At 29.5% G+C, this 13,168-nt stretch overlaps 1 protein-coding gene and 3 pseudogenes across 3 annotated transcripts in view; 2 read left to right on the top strand and 2 right to left on the bottom strand.

Annotated features, from left to right (window-relative positions):
• Positions 1–8,435, top strand: part of LOC145186866 (voltage-dependent L-type calcium channel subunit alpha-1D-like) — a 46,117-nt gene extending 37,682 nt beyond the window's left edge. For all 3 annotated transcript variants that reach the window (XM_090070656.1, XM_090070657.1, XM_090070659.1), the window contains 3 exons: positions 7,217–7,365; positions 7,681–7,822; positions 7,906–8,435. In XM_090070656.1, the coding sequence (XP_089926782.1) occupies positions 7,217–7,365; positions 7,681–7,822; positions 7,906–8,016 (402 nt within the window). In that variant the 3' untranslated portion in view covers positions 8,017–8,435. The remainder of the gene's footprint in view (positions 1–7,216; positions 7,366–7,680; positions 7,823–7,905) is intronic.
• On the top strand, positions 691–1,382 carry LOC149880316 (uncharacterized; annotated as a pseudogene).
• Positions 3,089–6,099, bottom strand: LOC149880315 (uncharacterized; annotated as a pseudogene).
• Positions 8,436–11,241: 2,806 nt separating the features above from the next.
• LOC149880314 (uncharacterized) lies at positions 11,242–12,143 on the bottom strand (annotated as a pseudogene).
• Positions 12,144–13,168: the final 1,025 nt, after the last annotated feature.

The raw sequence follows: 13,168 nt of genomic DNA, 5'->3' as shown, positions 1-13,168 counted from the left end.
TAGACGAACAAGTTGCAAATGAACTGGATAGAAAACAAAAAAGAAACAAACTGTTAATCCTACTCAGAAAGAAAATGTAAAAAAGCAAATAAAAGAGAAGAAAAAAGTTGTTGAAACAAATTCAGCCGCTTAACATATGCGGTAAAAAAGATCGAAAGCCATAAAATCAATCCAGCTCGCGCTGTTCAAGGCCTAGCTTTAGACAATAATCGTATAAGAAGCTGATCGATGATGTTGTTCTTGTAAGGTTTATATAGTCATAGCCCATAGAAATAAGTCCTGGTATGGCAATGTCTTTGTTTGAACTTAAAATTCCGTAAATTTGCATCACGTGATCAATGTAGATGCAAAACAAACAAAACTTTGTACGTTTTAGAATAAAATCTTAAAACCTTAGACCTTGCTGTGTTTATAACTATTTATTTATGGTATCAAAAAGAAAGTTTTTTTAAAAAACAATTTTCTAGTATTTTTGACTGTAATTGGACTATTATTATTATATACTTACACTGAAAGATTTGTTTCTGAATAGCTACTGAATGGTTAATCTAAATGACTTGCTCTTGATGTTGAATATTAGTTTCTATGTCTTGACATGGATAAGGTTTAAGCGAAGAAATGTTCACTTTTGTCTTTAAAAACTCATCTTTAAGATTTTTTAAAGTGCATTGACTTCCACATTTAAACATTATGCCAGGAAAGAACTGCGCTTTCCCTGGGTGCGGAGTTTCTTGTTCTTATAACTATAAAGGAATCAGCATATTTCAAATTCAGATGAGAAATGATGAACTTCATTCAAACTGGAAGAAAGAAATTGTTGATTTTTTGTTTAAATATCATGTTGCAGATAAAGATTTAAAAGATCGAGTAGCTGCAGGAAAAATTTACACTTGTGAAAGACATTTTTCTACAGATGACATTGAATCAACAAGTAAGCATTTAAATAAATAAAAAAATTGTCACAAATAATACAAATTTAAAGATTAATACAAATATTTTCATTCATACCTATCATACAGAAAAAAATTATAATTAGTAAAACCTTTGGTTTTTTATATTTTAGAGAACAAAAGAAGAACTTCAAAGCTATTTGCAACACAAACTAAAAACTTACCGAAAAAATCTCACGAGTAATCGCAATACAGAGCAAGTGATAAAATTTTTAATTCAAAAGGCTACAAAAGTTTCTTGGAATTTAAAGATAGAGCAAATAAACTCAAATTAACAGATAGTTGGATGGTAACTCATCATGAGAAAAAAACATCATTCAAAAAATTTACAAAGTTCCTACTTATGAAATCCTTGTTGATGAATCTTTAGTCTATAGTTACGTGGTCTTTGGTTGGGTCCTTCAGAGTGAACATTTTTTTTATAAAAAATGAAAAAATGAAATAGTATCAAAATCAATAGCTGTGCCATCTAACATTAGTGATGAAGTGTTAGAAATTATGAGATTAGATAGCAATGAAGTATCCCCATTTATGAAAATGCTATGGAAACAACAACAATATTTTTTTCTAATCCAACTTCAAAGATGAGATATCATCCAATGATAACTAGATTTTGTTTATCATTAGCAATCAAGTCTGCATTTGCTGATGATGAATTGCGACCTGCCAAAATATTAAAATTTCCAAGTCTCAGAACACTTAGAGATTACAAAAATGCCATAAAACCTTGTGTGGGTTTTAATACTTCATTCATAGATGAACTTCTGCATAAAACTTCTAATCTAATTGATTATCAGAGATTAGTTTGTCTTTTGATGAAATCAAGATTCAAGAGAACTTATTGGATATGTAGACCTTGGCGGATCCAAAGATCAACTAGAGTACTTTTTCAGATTCAAGTGCACTTGCAATTCATGCTCTTTTTTGTTATCTAAGAGGCATAGCATCTGATTTAAAATTTAGTCTGGCATATTTTGCTACAAAGTTTAAAACTTATTCCAAAACTTATGTCTGATCATTTTAACTTGAGACCATTTTTTGTAATGAATGTTTGATTGGCTACCCAATTATTAAACGAAACAGTGTCTAATGTCATTGAAAGTTATTACCCTGCTTATATGCATAAAACTGCAGAATTATGCGAGTTTGCTGATAAATTTTTTTATTGTATGAATGTACGAAACCTTTAAGAAAGTTTAACAAATTGTAAGCCATTTTGGAACCATATAAAAATGTTAACCATGAGCAATTTACATGATTAAAAGAAAAATTTTTAAATTAATCAAAATTTTGGAAAGAAAATGTTTCTACAGGTATTGGTGACTTCTCAAATGAGGAACAAGAGAGAATGTTTTTGTTTTCCAAAACATATGAAGGCCTTAGAATTACTTCATATTTTTTTATTAAGGTAACAAAATACTTATTAAATACTGGAACGCCTTATGTTATTAGTGAGTGTTTCAATCAAGATGTTTTAGAGGAACATATTTGCAGACATTTAGTTTAGGAAGAAGAAATGATAATCCTACCATAGATCAGTTTGGTTTATCAGTCAAATAAGTTAAGAATGCAGCGCTCAGCTGTGCCTTTTACTGGTAACACAAAAGGTGCTCATAAAACAAAACGTGTACCATCTTGGACAATTGTTGATGAAACTCCACTTAAGAAATGTTAAGATAAATAACTTGCTTTGTCTATATGAAAAATGCTGAAGAGCATTAAGGTGAAACAAACTTTTTATTATAAGATTTCTTAAGCAGTGTTTGGATATATAAATACATTTACAATAGATAAAGTGATTTTCTTAATCAATAAAAGTACATAACACTTTTCTTTTGTTATATTATAAAACCTGCTTTTCTATGCATATTAAATAATCTTTGTTCTTGTAAACAAAGTTTCCGAGATGCTTTTTTGATTGTTTTGCGCAAAGATTTTACTTTTTTCTTCTCTTAGTGCAATTGAAAAATATCTCTAGTTAATGAAAATGAGTGTCTGTGAAGATAAAGTTTAAGCGTATTTTCTAAAACGTTATTAGCCAGATATATACTATAAGAAACAGAGTTTTCATTTTCAGATGTTTCAACAATGTTACCTTCAGTTACAATAAAAATATTCTGACACTTTTGTTACAGCAGTTAAACCTTCTCTATTCTAGGAACAAATTCATTTTTGATCAATAAAGGTATCTGCTGTAAATTTTTTAAGTATTTCCATTGTGTCCTGATTAATTTTTGAATAATAGTCTTTATTGTATCTTTTTTTTTTTATAAACTTGTGCACAACATGACCAGCTAAATACTGCAATCCATCTAGCTCTTGTGCACTTATTAGTTTTGTTGTGTTTTCTTCATGAGCAGTGTTTTTTTGTTTTTTACAAAAACTCAAAATATGATTTCCAATATGAAGGAATAATAAAGCACATAAACGCTTATCCAAGTTTAAAATATAACTATGGGCAGAAAGAACAATGCTTGAATAAAACTTTGTTAAAAATATCTCAGCATTTCAAGATGATTTGAAGTTAGCTGATAACTTTGTTACTTCATTGTACAGGTTATCATTGAATTCAATAATATAGTCTTTAATTGTCTATCTCATTTCTTCTGGGTAACAAGTGTCATAAAATAAAGTATTTCGCACCTCTTTCACAATATCAAAAAACATGGTAATTGTTAAATGATCTAATATTTCCTCTGGTGCATTACTACACGACGGGTGTGCTGATTTATGTGTCTTTTTAAACCTCCTTTAGACTTGGCATGACATTTCCTCGGAAGAAATCACCTAGAAAGTAAAAAAAAATTTTATCAGTAAATTAAATTTTATATTATATTATGTTATACATATATATATATATATATATATATATATATATATATATATATATATATATATATATATATATATATATATATATATATATACAGGGTGGGGCAGAGAAACTTACTTATTTGAAACATATATTATAACAAAATTAATGAATATATACAAATGAATTTTGTAATAGCATAATCAAGAACAAGTAAATCTTACAATTTGCTAGTTTTGGAGATATCACGCAAATGACGTCCGTTATTGTTAATACATTGTGTCAGTCGTGTCCGGAAATTGGTGTCGACTCTCTCTAGCATCTCAATAGGAATGTTGGCAACGGCTTCACGAATGTTATTCTTGAGATGGTTCATGTTGTTGGGTCTGTCATGGTACACGACGGACTTCAGATGTCCCCACAAGAAATAATCGCAAGATCAGGAGACCTGGCTGGCCACTGAAGATTGCTCCTCAAAGAGATCACGAGCCCAGGAAAGGCTTCGTTCAAGAAAACCATGGATGCTCTTGATGTATGCGCAGTTGCACCATCCTCCTGGAACCAAACATCGTCCAAGCCCATCTCGTTCAGTTTTGGCAGGAAGAAATTCTGTAACATCGTCACGTAACACTCAGATGTCACCAAAACTGTCCTTTCATATTCTTCGAAAAACCAGGGACCGATTATTTCAACTCGGGATATTGCGCACCAAAAATTCACACGTTGCGAGTGTAGAGGTCGTAGCTGAAGTTCTCGTGGGTTTTCAGTGCTTCAATACCGCCTGTTCTGCTTGTTCACAGCCCCAGAAAGATGGAAGTGCGCCTCATCGCTAACAAACACAAGCGTGTCATCAGGCAAGTCGAGAAGGGCCCTACATGCACCCTCACGAGCATCGAAGTCCCGAGGAATTAGTTCCTGGGCGACAAAAATCTTGTAGGGATGGAACTTCAATTCCTCATGAAGGATCCGTCTAACAGAGCTGATAACCCAAGAGCTGATGCATGCTTGCAGGCAGATCGTCGGGGAGACCTCAAGATGGATTGCCGCACCGCTTCGATGTTCTGCGGAGATCTTGCAGTCCTTTGGAGACAAGGCTTCTTATTCTTCACATCTCCAGATTCCCTGAAGTTTTTCACTCACGAAACGATTGACTGTCGTCCTGGAACACGGCCACGTGATGCAACATTGAAGTGCCGACGAAATGCACGCTGTGTGGCGATGATTGATTTACCATAGGAAAAATTTGCCTAAATCGCAAAAGCACATTCCACGTTCGTCCATTCCATGACTTCTTCAAAGAAAAAAGAAATTAAATTAATGCGGCTCATCATATAAACAAAACTTAACAGTTTGCGCTTTTGATTAAGCCCCTCCTTAAAGTTATCGTAGCAAATCACACTTCAGAAAGGCTAATTCAAGTAAGCAAGGTCTTCTGCCCCACCCTGTATATATATATACATATATATATATTAGACATGTCCAAAAAACAACTTTTTTTAAAAATGTCTGAGCACAGCCGCTAAATGTGTTCTTTGTAATAAATTGATACTAAATTTAAAAAATTTTTGAATAAAAAAAATTTTTAGGGGTTGCTCAAGACCCTTAAACATCAGACAAGTCCCTAATATTTTGAAAAAAAAAGTTTTTTAAAACCATATCATGTTGGGTCTCAAAAGAAGTGAAATTTTATAAAAATTTCAAAAATATTAACTATTTTATATAAAAATTACCAGTTCAAATTTTATGAATTAAAAACTATCGTTTTTTAACAAAAAATAAAAAAGTGCATATTTTTAAAGTTTTTTTTAATAAACTTTTTAATTTGTGTTTTTTATAAACTTTTTTTATTATTTTTGAAATTTTTATAAAATTTCACTTCTTTTGAGACCCAACATGATATGGTTTTAAAAAACTTTTTTTTTCAAAATATTAGGGACTCGTCTGATGTTTAAGGGTCTTGAGCGACCCCTAAAAATTTTTTTTATTCAAAAATTTTTAAAATTTAGTATTAATTTATTACATAGAACACATTTAGCAGCTGTGCTCAGACATTTTTTAAAAAAGTTGTTTTTTGGACATGTCTAATATATATATATATATATATATATATATATATATATATATATATATATATATATTGTATTATATTAACACATCAATTATTTTGGATGTTTGTTCTCTTTGAAAAACCTTGAGATTAAATTTATATAACAAGAAAGAATTTCACACCTTTTCAAATGCTTTATTGATATCCTCTTCAAATATTTTATCTAAGAGATCTTCATCTAAATTATCAGGTTTAACTAAATTAAAATTCTCTTGAAACGCTTCAGAATTCGCAATTTAAAAAATTTTCTTGCATCCACATTGATCACGTGATTAATGTTTTAAATATTTTAAGTTAAGAAAAATAACAGTAGCGGAGAACAATAGAATGCCAGACCAAGGTTTACTTCAACAGACTATGATTTAATACACAGTGCAGATAACAAATTGATTACACGCGAAGACTGTTCTAAGGGTTCTTACATTGTTTATGTAATCGATTATCATCCAAATATAGAATTCATTTGTGTTAAGTATCAATATTTACCTGATTTGTTATTAACAGATAATTCAATTGCGTCAATAGTTTTACAGACTGTTTGTATTTGTATGTGTTTTCCTTTCTATCCTGTACTTACAACATATTTTTTCGTCAGTAATAACCGAGTTATTTAATTTTTAGCTATTTTTGTTCGTAGTGAGAAATTTCTAGAGTAGTTGCTATCGAATGTTAACATTTTTATGATCGTTTTGATTTTATTTAGTTGGTTTAACACCTGTCGATCGCGTTTGACTTTAGGATATAAAACTTTAGTTTTGAACTTTTGTTTTGATCGTTTGTTATGAACCTTTGTTTTGCTGGTATTTACTATTAGTTGTAATAAATAAACCACCGGCTTTTTAAAGATTTTTAATAAAACATTGGAATTCTAATAATTGTCAAATTTGGTCACCCTGACAATACTGACAAATTACTCGTTCACGTTAGAATGATCTGCTAAAAATGGATTTATCTTTAAATTCAGGCTGTTTTGTAACTCCATACTGTGTACAAATTATGACCAAAATGGGAATATAAAAAATTAGCATTATACTTGCCACAACAGATATATTGCTGATCATAATTGGTCAGTTTGTCCTAGTATTTTTAAAGAAATTTTCAGATTTTAATCGTTCAAGAAAAGGTATATCCTGAGTATGGGAAATTATCATTTTCAGAAAATTAAAGCTATTAAATTAGTGAAATAAGGTCTACAAATATCTAAAGTTGATGACCGACTACTAAAATCGAAGTTATCTTCGATTGTTAAAAAACTTTTTTATTAAATTTTATTTATATTTATATTTTATGTGATGATTTTTTTTATTACAGCGGTGTAGTAACATTTTTTGGGACATTTTATTATAGGCACCTAATGTCATTCAACAAATCCATTCAACTCTTCCTCACGAGAAAAACCTGAAGCAAGCAAATGAACCCACAACTAACATCATTTCTTTTAATAGCAAACAAAATAAAATCAGACGAAATCGTACTTTCTCTGGAATATTGACAAAGTATATTTAATTGCAACCTTTTCTTTTTTTGGAAATTATTGTTTGAGTTTTCGTCTTTCAGTTTTACCGTTATTTTTTTAAATTCGAATGCACTGTTTTTAACATATTTTTTAAATTCGAATGCACTGTTTTTAACATATTTTTTAAATTCGAATGCACAGTTTTTTACATGCAATGCATTCGAATCACTGTTTAAGAGACTATTGTTCCATGCGCATGATATTCTTGTCTTCTATAAATACACTCTACATATCTCCAAATCACTAAATTCTTATTAGAAAGTTCGTTTTAAAAACATATTATTTCGGATTTTAGAACTAAATACGATGATAAACATGTCGACGTTACCGACCTCAGTAAAACCTCAATAAATAGATATTCTTCTTTGGGAAAAGAAGTGCCTTTCTATATGTACTTAAGTAATACTTCAAATTCTGGCAGAAATAACGATGATGCTGTAAGTTACCGTAGCTAGCGTGTGTGTGTGTGTGTGTGTGTATTATTTTATTGTTGAAAATCAGCTATAATTGCTTTTTTTAGAAAATTATCTCTTCAGACAACTCTAACTCTCTTTCATCAAAGTTTCAAACTACAAGCGATCCTTGTTCAAAGGTAGCAACTGATCAAAGTTTTTCAAAAGATGGTACTTAATGATTAAAAATCAAAATATTCCTTCAAAATGTTAAAATTCAAGATAAAATTTGAAAAACTGAGTTCAACTTCGCTCCGGACCAATATTATTCGAGGATTTTCGTTGCGCTAACCCCAAATTTGTTCAGAGAATGAGTTCAGAAAATTGCGTAAAGTTGAAGAGTAAGATGGTTTTAGTGATAAAAAACAAAAGTGTAAATATATGTGTCTACATTTGCGCTCATTTTATTTCAAATGTGTTTCTACAATTGATATATTCGTAGCACCGAGATTGCATGAGTTGCCCAGTTGACTAAATTTTTTTCGTCAGTTTTTCTAATTGTCTGTAAAACTGTAATGTATTTTTTTTTTTGTTAACTTTAACAAATAATAGTTGAAAATTTTTTTTTTAGAGCAGAAATAATAATAATAAAAAAAAATTACTAAGTGTCCTTCATAATTGCTATGTTTACGATGTACTAGATCGTGTTTTAATTATTTGTATATATAATTAGTGTATACAGTCATAAACTGTCAGTGTTGACAGTTTATGACTGTATGCAATAATTATATATACAAATAAATAAAAACATCCCCTCCAGAAATCCATAATTTCATCTAATTACGGAGTTAATTCTGCTTATGAGCAGTAGACTTACCAAGTGTACGGAAGTACAACTCGTCAATTATCAATTGTCAACAAGTAAATTTGATGTTGTGTGATTAACAGTTTGAAATATTTACCTTCAAAATATACAATGGTGGTCAGGGAATTTAACACACTTAAGTTCATATCTTTAACAAGGTTTTCAAGCAGTTTTCAAAATTTTTGTTTAATTTTTCTGATTTTAAATATCCCATTACGAAATTAAACACCACCAAAAGTCTCATTTTCACCAGAAAATAAGTAATTTTTATCAAATATCTATTTTTTTTTATACGAATTCATGTTTTTTTATGGCCACAAATTTTCTACACTTGAAGAAAATAACAAATTTTTCTTTTAACTTTTTCTTTCAATTTATTTTTCTTTTAACTTTTTATCTGAATCTTTGATTAGGTATCTTTTTTCTTTATAATTGCTTCTTGACAGTGTCACCACACTGTTTCAACTAAAGCTTGGCACCAAGAAAAGAATCAAGTAACAGCCTTCCTCTACTGTTTTCCACGATTCGTTCAAATGATTAGATTTCTTATTTTTTTACAATCATTTCAACATTCAAAATACTCTTGGATTTGATTAAGCATAGGGTTCTAGGCAGGGCACTTTAATGTGATAAGAACTGATCAGATGGTGATCAAAGAATGATACCGATTATGTATCATTTAAATATTTCTAAGATTTTTGCTTGTTTTTCATTTACATTGTTAAGATTACCAAAGTGATTTTTTTATTTACATTTTGCAAGCTATTTATATTAAAAAATAAGATATTAAGATTATTTATTGTGATGTACACACTAAAGGCTGTTGTTGTGGAGACGTTCGGAAACTTAGAACGTTGGTATTTTTACAACAGCAAGCACTCACCACAAGAAAAACGAGTGTTTTTATAGAAATTTCTTCCGATCAGGAACAATCACTCTACATCAATATATAACGAGCTAAACATGAGCTATGCTTCTGGTAATTGTAGTTCATAAATGTTCCTCTTAACGGCATACTTGCATTTTCAAAAAGATCTATTTCAATTATAATATATTCTTATGATGCACTAATTATTATCTAATATCAATTTTTGCGTTTGGTCCAGCTCCATGCAAGGAAAATAAATTTTGTATTTAGTCCACCCATACCATGATGTCGACACCTCCATCATTAATGTTCGTTTGGGATTCAACTGTTGCCTCAGTGGATACTACATGAACTTTGCCACCAGAGCTAAAACTATTTATTTGGCTTTTCACTCCATAGAATATTTCTCCGAAACGACAGGCTCAGTCATTAGACTTTCGGGAATTCGATTCGACTTTCAAGTTGTTGTTTGACACTCGTGGTTTATGTTCAAATTGGTATCTCAGATTGTTAGAGTACTTACTAGAACTCCATATAATTTAGTGACGTAGTGAGGGAACTTAGGCTAAAGGACCTGAGCGCCAGTTTGATAAGGGCGGTAAAAAGGGACAACTTTACCATTTCTATATGTCAACTTATTTTATAAGAAAAAAGATTTGAACTATTTTAAGTATATTAATATCATCATAACTTTTCTTTCGCAATTACATTAAAAGGTTTCGCGATTAAAAAATCTTATTCAGGAGAATGAGATTTAAGTTTTCCACTTTCTGATTTAAAAATTTATGTTTTAAATTTGTTAAATTACATATCTTTAAAAATCCTGCTTCCTAATTTTTACTTAACAAATGCATTAAAAAAAAAAGGAAAGTTATGTAATATTAAATAATTCAAAACTTAATCATAGATATTGAAACATACGAATGAAAAAAGAAATTAATTCTCCTTCAACCCAATAGTCAAATAGTTCACTAAACATAAAAAGTGAAAATGGCGTCGTTAAAAAAACAGGCGCATATTATAAAAAAACAAAATAGGAAACACAACTCACTCAGAAATTGAGTAAAAATCTGTTTAAAAAAAATGCTAAACACAAATTTTGAGTTAAGGTGGAAGTATACCATTAAAAAAAAATCTTGTATTTCAACTTTTTTTTCAATCTTTAATAGTGCATAACATATATAATATGATTAAAAGAAAAGTAAAAATTTTAAAATTTAAAAAAATTAATTATGCGCATAATTATTGATAGACAAAAGCCTAAAAATGAATAACTGGCGACAGGGTTTTTTCAGCAACCGTAAATAAATTTGAACTGAAATTTTGGCTTGTGATCCTTTACTTATGCAATTACAACATGCACTAAAAGTTTTGGATTTTGAGCAAAAAAAGTCAAAATATATCCATTTTAGTCATATTTGGAAGTTTTGGTGATATTTGAGAACACAAAATCACTCACAAAAGCAGAACACAATTAGCTGTAAACATAATTCTAGTAGAGGTTGCAAATACATGTGTTACAAACAAGTATGCCAAATCAGATCAAATCGGTTATCGGTTTGAAAAATATCTCCGTCGCCAGGCTATTAAAAATAATTTTGAGAAAAACTCAATTTAAAAATAAAAACAAAAAAAAATTGTTCAAAACTCCCCACTTCCATAAACTGCACCTTCTAATGTTTCGCTTTGATCACAAAAACCTTTTGTATAGCTCTTAGTTTCTTGCATCCTTATTTCACTATACTTGTACATTGTTTTTCTGCTTTAGAAATGCGCTTTGAGTCATTTATAAGACAAAAGTTATGTAGATTGCAACCTACTGTTATTTTAAGCTTATCAATTAACATAATTTACATGTTTTTGTTTCTATTTGAAAGTCAATACATTTACCACTTTAAACTGAAATTGCAGAAACAACTCGATTATTTGAAGTAAAACCACGCTTTTGCCATGAACCATCAAAGCTACACATAATGTCTCTTGATGTTTCACCTGCAGGGATTAATTAATTAGCAGTATTTTTCATGTTCTGGTCAACTAAACTCTGATAAACATCTAACAGTTTATATAAAGTTTTATTGTAGCTTTTTTTGTTCATAGGTGGCTTCATATTCATTATTCAACAAAATTTTTCTGATGATGATAACCTATTACCCATTTCACGAAAAGCCACAATGACACGTGTGTTAATATCAAATGGTTTTTGTCCACTACATATGCTTTTACTAGGCTCATATTGTTCAATTAAATTTATTTTACAAAATGTAGCAGATGAAAAAAACTCAGTTTTCCAATTGCAACTGTTACAACATATTTTTAAACAAATACTTAACCCATACTTTTAGGAGGAATCAAACATTAAATAAACATTATCTTCACATAAATTCGGGCATTTCAGTAGCGATATAACGTTTTCCAACAGACTAAAGTTCATAACAAAGTTAAAATCTGTATTTAAAATCTTTATCAGCAATATTTAATTTTTTTGAAGAAGCAGAATGTGTAGCAGATTTAACAAAAGATAAAGTTTTCGTTTCTGAAGAAGAAATCTTTGTATATCTGTTTCCACGAAATTTTGCTTTTTTATTATTATATATTCTGTTTGATAATTGTTTTCTCTTTGATTCACCCATATTATTTTTACTTTAAAAAGATAAAAGATATACCATAGCATAAATAATAAAGTTTGAATGCAGCTTGAAACAACAAGCGAATTACGTCAATAAAGCCATCATACTAAACTAATTAGCAAAAAGTCGTTGCAGTCTACAACTTTGCACTTAAAAGAGTTGACAAGGTAAGTATTTCATGGATTTTTTTATAGTTTAACTTGTTTCTGAAGCGCATAACAACAGAATAAACAAAGCGTTGCTAGGTGGAAAATAAAAAATATTTTATACCGATATATTATAAATAAGTTTTAACATGTGAAGCTTTTTTTATTTAACTAAATCAAATAAAAATTCGAAATCTACGATGATTATATTGGTTAAATTATAAAAGTAAAAAAAAAATTTTTTTTTCACTTTTATTGGTGTACTACCACCTTAAAGGATCTTGCTTCATAGCCACAACTATACAGCCCTCTAAAACTTAGGGAACTCAAAAAAAAAAAAAGGCTTTTCCTGGAAACAATTTTCTGAACAACAATTTCCTGAACAACAAAAAGCATTTAAAATTATAATTCAGTTTTAAAAAGCGTTTAAATTTCAAAACAAATTTCATTTAAAAAAACCTTAAGTATATATTATTTTCGCTTATAAATGTGAAATACATTCTGATCTTGTTCTTACTTATATAATTCTCTTTTAATGTTTTTTTTTTAAATTTTTTAACTGAATTGCCGGATTGTGAATCGAACTGTCTTCGTAGACCAATTCAAATTATTTACGGATTGATTTGATCCGGAAATAATGTATCGAGTAGTAATTCGTTAAAACGTTTTTGGATGATAATTTTGTCCGGTACTTTTGATTCGGATTGCTGTCCAAATTTTTTTTTCAGGTTGAAATCCGAACCGATATTATTTTTGGGGATTTTTGCGGATTGAGAATAAGGAATACTTTTGAAATAAGATTTTGTATTTATTTCTACTATTCAAGTATACCAGAAAATGTAATGATCTGCATGTTAAAGAATAAAAAAAAAGATGTCAAAA

The sequence above is a fragment of the Hydra viridissima genome, unplaced genomic scaffold (genome assembly GCF_058129835.1).
Source record: "Hydra viridissima isolate aposymbiotic clone 2 unplaced genomic scaffold, HvirCarnegie_v1 scaffold_13, whole genome shotgun sequence".
NCBI classification, from domain to species: domain Eukaryota; kingdom Metazoa; phylum Cnidaria; class Hydrozoa; order Anthoathecata; family Hydridae; genus Hydra; species Hydra viridissima.
Note: the sequence above shows the minus strand (reverse complement) of the source record. Positions and strands in the feature narration are given on the sequence as shown.